The following is a 7,987-nucleotide window of genomic DNA, read 5'->3' on the forward strand; positions in this document are numbered from 1 at the left end:
GAGAGAAAAGGGTAAGGGTTAAGAACAGAGACTCTGGAGCCTGAATGCTTAGGTTCTAACCTCACTCTGCAACTTCCTTCCCATTTGACCTTGGCCAAGTGTCTCAACTTTCTTGCCTCACCTGCAGAATGTGTAAATGACAGTTGTACGTGTTTCATAGGGTTGTTGTGCAATTCTATGAGTTAATATTTGAGAAATGCTTAGAACAGCGCCTGGCACATAGTATACACTTTACAAAACAGGTGAGTTAATTTGAATCAATATTGCTAGCAACTGGGAGACATGGAATTTTAACCCAGGGCTGTTGTGCTCCAAAGCCTGTGCTCTTTCTGTAATACCAGTTGTAAAATTCTGCCATCAAAAGTTGGCTCACTTCCTGGACACATTCTCACCCAAACCAAGCACCCTCTGGAAGCCCACTCTCAGCTCCTGGGTCCGTAGGGCATACACCATGGGGTTAAAGGCTGGGGGCATAACATTATGCAGCACGTTGAAGAGAACAGGGATGAAGGGGACCTTTCTTCCTGCCAGGTGGGTGACAGACAGCACAATAACGGCTGTGTAGAAGAAGACAATGAGGATGAGATGGGAGCTGCAGGTACTCAGGGCCTTCGATGTTGCTTCAGCGGAGTTCAGCCTCAGCACTGAGCGAACAATCAAAGCATAGGAAGCAAAGACCAGACCCATGTCACCCCCAAGTGTAACCCATGCCAAGACCAACTGGTATACTCTGTTAATAGTGACGTCATCACAGGCCAGACTAGTGACCCCCAAATTAGAGCACAGACAGTGGTCAATTTCATTTCCGGAGCAGTAGTGTCGCTGGGCAGCCAGTACAGGCAATGGGATGGTCAACAGGCCATTCCTGAGCACCATGGACAGGGTGGCTTTGATCACCGAAGCCTCATTGACTATGGAGGAGTACTGAAGGGGGTAGCAAATGGCTACATATCTATCCACAGCCATGCAGAGGAAGATGCCTGACTCCATGCACATGAAAGTATGGATAGCATAGATCTGAGCAAAGCATTCGTGGAGGCTGATGGCCTTGGCATCAAACCAGAGAATGGCCAGGATCTTGGGCATGATGGTGGTAGCCAGGCCAATGTCCACGATAGCCAAGATGCCAAGGAGCTGATACATGGGCTGGTGCAGGGAAGGCTCATGTTGGATGGTGATCAAGATGAGCATGTTGGCAATGAGAGCTAAGATGTAGAGCAGAGCCAGGGGCAGGGAGAGCCAGTGCTGCCACTCATGAATGCCTGGGAGCCCCACCAGGATGAACTCAGACACTTGAAGCCTTGAGCTATTGGTTATACTCAGGGTGGTATCCATATCATGGGATGTCTTCTTCTCAGCATCTGCCTATGGATTAAGAGAAAATAAGAATAGGCAGTAGTAAGCTCAGCTGAGGCTCAAAGTTTGTGTAGAGGTAGAAGATTCAGATAAGTCCTTTTTAACATAATGTATCCTCAACCCACTTGGACCCTTGGAAAAAGTTCAGATAAGAACAACAGAAGAGGAATGCCTGAGTGGCTCAGTCAGTTAAGCATCAGACTTCAGCTCAGGTCATGATCGCGCAGTTTTTGAGTTCAAGCCACGTGTTGGTCTCTGTGCTGACAGCTTGCAGCCTAGAGCCTGCTTTAGATTGTGTGTCTCCCTCTCTTCTCTGTCTGCTCTTCCCTTGCTCACACTCTGTCTCTCTCCTTCAAAAATAAATATATATATATTTATAGTGACACCCAAATTGTATAGATAGACATATAGATAGATAGATATAGATAGATAGAACAGCAGAAGAGCCAAAATAGATTCTAAGAAAATGATTTTAGCAGAATAAAAGTGAAGATTTACCGGCTTTGTTTTCTGGAAATTCTGGATAGATTTTTTCATGCGTCAGGGAATACAGACACAAACCAGAAGACTAGTACATTATAAAGATCCCAAAGTTAGAGGGCAGAGCTGTTTTCTCCATTGTTGGGGATCTTCAGGAGGAGACCAGGCAGCCACAGGGAGAATGCTGACCATGTTTTTATTTTAAACAGTGCCTGTAGTTGACAAATAAGTTTTGACAAAAATCGTGTCATTTGACCTTCCCCAGACAGGGGTTGTTATTTACATATAGGGATATAGAGGTTGAATGATTTCACTAGGTAAGAGTCCTATATATTGAAAACACTAATAAGTGAGAAAGTTTCAGCAAAATTTTAATCTCTGGCATGAAGTCATAGCTAAAAGGTCAGTACTATGTAGGAATATCACTTGTTTCCTCCTCTGATTATGAAAGTGATGTTAAAGGCATATATAAAGCTATATTTTAAAATCATCAATTTTATTAATAGATGATCTAAGGAGACAAAATTACCACCATACTTCCCACCACTTCCAGATTTTTGTATGGTATAGGTTTAAAGCAGCAGGCATTTATGACACAGTTTAGACTGATTTGGGTAAGTTCACAGCTCATTTTTGATACTCAGTCCACCTCATTCTCTCATTCTCAATTTTGTTCACTCTTGAATTGTGTGGACTATCTCTCAGAGTTTGTATCAAAATGTGTACAGGCATTATGGTTTCAGGAGCCTTTAATACCTGACAATACCTGAGAATTCTTTTTCTTTTTTTACCTTTATTTATGAATAATACCTTGCCTTGTTAAATATTTAGGTATCAATATTTCCCTTCCAAATCTGTATCTGTGCTGTGTTTGATGGCATTAAGTATAAGATCAAGGTTCCAGCCCTAACCACCTGTGTGAAGAATGAATGGCTATGCCATTTATAATTATAATAAACATATAGTACCATGAAATTGATAAAGACAAATAAGAAAAAATAAAACCATAGCACTTTTAGAAAACAAAAAAAAAAAGTTGAGAAAAATAATCATAAATCAAAATCCCAACAAACAAAGGTAATGGTTTTTAACATTTTAGAATATTTAATTTTCAGCATTTTTCTTCATTGAAAGAAAATCTTTTAAAAAAGTTTTTAATTTATTTTAGAGAGAAAAAGAGAGCATGAGTAGGGGAAAGGAGCAGAGGGAGAGAGAGAATATTAAGCAGACTCCATGCTGAGCATGGAGCCCAATGTGGGGCTGGATCCCACGATCCCAGGAGTCAGACACTCAACAGACTGAGCCACCCAGGTTCCCCTCAACTCTTGATTTCAGCTAGGTCATGATCCTAGGGTCATGGAATCCAGCCCTGCTGCAGGCTCCGTGCTGAGTGTAGAGCCTGCATAAGATTCTCCCTCTTTTAATAAGAATTTATGGGTGGTCTCCATAGGAATCTGTGAATTTTTTAAATTTATGTGGAAAAACTTTTACATTATTCTGAGGAGATCTGTTTGGCTTCTATCAAATTCTCAAAACATTCAATTATTCAATCAAAACACAGTTACAGAAAACCATTCTTTACTCAAAATTTTGGCCAAGATTCACTTCCCTATGACTTTTAATTTTTAATGCTTGACCTTCTGGGTTGTTTTTTTTTTTTTTACATTTATTTATTTTTCAGAGAGAGAGAGAGACAGAGCACAAGTGGGGGAGGGGCAGAGATGGAAGGAGACACAGAATCCGAAGCAGGCTCCAGGCTCCACAGACTCCAGGCTCCGAGCTGTCAGCACAGAGCCCGATGCGGGATTCAAACTCACAAACTGTGAGATCATGACCTCAGCCAATGTCTGACGCTTAACCGACTGAGCCACCCAGGCACCCCCCTTCTAGTTTTGTGATGCAACTTATTTACATGGAATTAATTTTGCTGTTAATGAGAGGTATGTAAATAAAGTGATTTTGCATAATTAAACAATGGCTTCTACATCCCTTGACAAGTGGTTATTATGCCTCTTTTGTTGCATAGAAAGTTTTGTATGTATAAATTGTATCTGGGCACTCACATTTTTTAATTTTTTTCTGATTAATATTGTGCCAATATCAAACTGAGTTAAAAATTTTAGTTTTATAATAAATTTAATACAGAAGAGAAATATATTCCCTTATTATTTATTCTTTTAAAATTTAAAGGCCTTTTTATGTGCTTATTTTCCAGATTAAACTTAGAATTCCTGCATTGGTTTCTAAAATAACAATTTTGGTTGGGATCATGTTAAATTTGTGGCTTAATTTTGAAAAGCCAAAAGTTGACATACTATCAAGTTCTTACATTCAGCAAATGTGGATTCTCTCTGCCTTTGTTTATCTTTCAAATCTTTAAATCTTTAAAACATGGTTATTAAAATATTTTATTTCTGCACTGTTCTTATGATTATTAGTATTTTGAGATATTCTGAACAAATATTTATCTTTCTTAGTGTTATTATATTGATTTTTGTTATTTCCTTTTGCATTCATTCAGTTTGCTAAACTTGTACTAGTTTTACACATTTTGTGAGTTTTTTTTTCTTCTATTACCTCAACAAATTAATGGCTGCTGGTAAACTAAACATTTTGGGTTTATTATTTTATAAATTGCAATTTTATTTGTTTTGTCATTTCTGTCTTGTGTATCATCATTTGCTAAACTATTATACATTTTTAAATTTTACCACTGATTCTCTTTTTCTGATTTTCTAAGTAGAACAAAAAGTTGCTTGCAGGGGTGTCTGGCTGGCTTTGGTGGTAAAGCATGCAACTCTTGGTATCGGGTTTGTAAATTCAAGCCGCATATTGAGTGTAGAGATTACTTAAAAATAAAATCTTGAAGGGGTGCCTGGGTGGCTCAGTCAGTTAAACATCGACTTCTTGATTTCAGCTCAGGTGATGATCTCATGGTTGTGAGTTTGAGTTCCATACTGGGCTCTGTATTGACAGTGCTGAGCCTGCTTGGGATTCTCTCCCTCTCTCTCTGCCCTTCTCTGCTCACACTGTGTCTATCTCTCAAAATAATAAATCAACTTTAAAAAATCTTAAAGAAAAAAGAAGCACAACAAATAACTTAAAAATTGCTTGCAAACAATGCTATTTTCTCTCTTTACAAATATAAATATATATTAATCTTTGTTTCATATCTCAGTGAAATGGTTGGAAATTCATGATCAATGTAAATTAAGTATGATTAATTAAGTAAATTAAGTATGATTAAGTAAATTAAGTATGATTAAATTAAGTAAATTAAGTATGATCGTTTAGTGTTTTGTTCTAGGAATCTTAGATATAGAATTTATTATTCTAGACTCCTTGGTTTATCATTGACTTACTAACAGTCTTGGAACTCAGCCTCATTTCTCTGCTGTTTCCTAATCACAGAACTTGGTTTCTACAAAAGTGAGAAGACTGAGAGAAGGGAGGTAGTAGAGGTGAAGAATCAAATATGGAAAGCCATAGAAGGCAAGGATAAGGTATATATTTATTAATCAAATTCAGAGAGGAGGATAGAACTGCAGGAAGTTGGAAAACATCCATCCCCTCACCTCTCAGGATGCAGGTCATTGACTGGTTTATGTACTACTTCAGGAAGGTCTTTGAAGAGGCTCTCAGGCTGCAATGCCTTCTATGGATGCTTCTGCTCTCTGAGCTTCAGCTGTCTGTGTTCAGCCTTTTGTTGTTCAGAACAAATTCCTGTCGTTGCTTGCCACTCCTGGAGTCTGTGGTTTTTGTATAAATTAGATCGGTGAGATGCCTGATCCTGGTGTGGTACTCTTTAGGCCCTCCCTACTTTATAGCAAGCATCCTCCAGGGTCTTTTTTTTTTTTTTTTTTTTTTTTTTTATTTTGGCATTGCAATGGGAATACAACCCAAGTACTCTTAGTGGTTAGTCACATAATGTTGGGTCCATTCAACTCTAGTCCCAGGGCAGCCCACCAGATGGACGGCTTTTCACTCCAGGATCCTCACAGAGTAATTCAGTTTTGTCTGATGAATAGTGCCTCTCATTGTGGGAAGGTTTTGAAATCTCCCTATCTCAAAATATGTCTTCACTCCATATCTTTTCCAGAGATTGCCTCTATCTATTTCCTGCATCACAAATATTGGAAGTAACCTCTTTTATGTTGCTTTCTTATCCTTGCCTCTTAAAGATTTCTTGTCTCACTGCAATTTTACCTTTGTTTCAACATCAAATAGACATTGCTTTTTCTAATGATCTCAATTGCCAAAAATATTGGATATTTTTTAGAAGTAATCTTACCTGGGGGGTGCCTGACTGGCTCAGTTAGTTAAGTATCTGACTCTTGATTTTGGCTCAGGTCATGATCTCATGGTTTATGGGATTGAGCTCTGTGTTGGGCTCTGCACTGACAGTGTGGAGGCTGCTTGGGATTCTCTCCCCCCACCACCCCTCCCTTGCTCATGCTCTCTCTCTCTTTCTCCTTCAAAAATAAATAAACTTTAAAAATATATATTTAAAAAAAGATGTAATCTTACCTGAACACTTCCTGGTATTTGTCTGTGTTGATCAGTTCCTTTTCCTAAGACCACTTGCCTCTCTTGTCTTTCATGACATCAAAATTTTAGTGTTAATTAAATTGGATAAAAGAATGCTATTGAATTTGTATTCAGATCAAATGTTCCTTAATGAGAGATGCATCCTCTGATCATCTTACCTAAAATAGCAGTCCCTGACCCTATAATTCTCTATTTTATCGATCTGTATGCCCGATATTACATGTCATATTATGACGTCATTTGTTTTTCTTTTCTTTTTCACATTAAAATGTAAGCTCCCCCAAAGCATGCTTTTTATAATTTTTGTTCATTGCTCTATCCCCAGCACCTACACCAATTCCTGGCACATAGTAGGTATTTTATGAATATTTGTCAAATAAATGAATGAATATTGAGAAGAGTGAATAAAGAAGCAGTCTAGAGGAATTTCAAAGTGTGATGCTTTTGTTCATATGCAGTGACATTTTACTCTTTTCTGTATTCTATCTACATATACTATCATTAAATAAAACTAATTTTATCTTAATTTTCTTAAATTAGCTTTAGAAACACCCATTTACTTCTTTGTTACTTAAAGACTGTCAGATTCTAATAGTCAAAAATTACTAGAAGCACAGTAAAATTGCAATGGAATGGAATCAATATATATTTTTTAGATTTTTATTTTAATTCCAGTTAGTTAACATACAGTGTTATATTAATTTCAGGTGTACAATATAGTCATTCAACACTTCCATACATTGCCTTGTGTTCATCAAGATAAGTACACTCCTTAATCCCCATTACCTATTTAACCCATCCCCAGCACACCCCTCCCCGCCCCCCGCTCTGGTAGTTATCAGTTTATTCTCAGTAATTAAGAGTCTGTTTCTTGATTTCTCTCTCTCTATCTCTCCCGCCCTCCTTCCCTTTCTTATTTTTCCCCTTTATTGTTTCTTTTGTTTCTTAAATTCCACATGAGTGAAATTCTATGGTATTTATCTTTCTCAGCTGACTTACTTTGCTTAGCATTATACTCTTTAGCTCTATCCATGTCATTGCAAATGGCAAGATTTCATTTTTTATGGCTGAATAATATTCCATATTATATATATACACCACATCTTCTATATCAGTTCATCATCAGTTCATCAGTATATCATTTGGGTTCTTTCCATAATTTGGCTATTGTTGATAGTGCTGCTATAAGCATAGTATGTAACCCTTTGAATTAGTGTTCTTATATTCTTTGGATAAATAGCTAGTAGTGAAATTGATAGATTGTATGGTAGTTCTATTTTTAACTTTTTGAGGAACCTCCGTACTATTTTCCAAAGTGGCTGCACCAGTTTTCACTTCTACCAACAGTTGAAGAGGGTTCCCCTGTCTCTGCATCCTCACCAACACCTGTTGTTTCTTGTGTTTTGATTTTAGCCATTCTAGCCAAAGTGAGGTGATATTTCATTGTAGTTTTGATTTGTATTTCCCTGATGATGACTGATGTTGAGCATCTTTTCATGTGTCTGTTGGCCATCTGTATGTCTTTGGAGAAATGTCTGTTCGTGCCATCTGCCCTTTTTAAAATTGGATTTTTTTGGGGGGGGGTGTTGAGTTTTGTAAGTTT

The 7,987-nt window shown here is 37.7% G+C and overlaps 1 protein-coding gene across 1 annotated transcript; it reads right to left on the bottom strand.

Moving 5' to 3' along the window:
• Positions 1–369: 369 nt before the first annotated feature.
• LOC109261785 (olfactory receptor 688-like) lies at positions 370–1,335 on the bottom strand. Its single transcript, XM_019440249.2, has one exon. It carries the CDS (start codon positions 1,333–1,335, stop codon positions 370–372), a length of 966 nt encoding a protein of 321 aa, XP_019295794.2.
• Between the last annotated feature and the right edge of the window lie 6,652 nt (positions 1,336–7,987).

The sequence above is a fragment of the Panthera pardus genome, unplaced genomic scaffold (genome assembly GCF_024362965.1).
Source record: "Panthera pardus isolate Hobbes unplaced genomic scaffold, ASM2436296v1 HiC_scaffold_12, whole genome shotgun sequence".
Taxonomy (NCBI): Eukaryota; Metazoa; Chordata; class Mammalia; order Carnivora; family Felidae; genus Panthera; species Panthera pardus.

Coding starts and splice junctions, on each gene's coding strand:
- LOC109261785 (XM_019440249.2), bottom strand. CDS start 1,335: ATGGATACCACCCTGAGTATAACCAATAGCTCAAGGCTTCAAGTGTCT.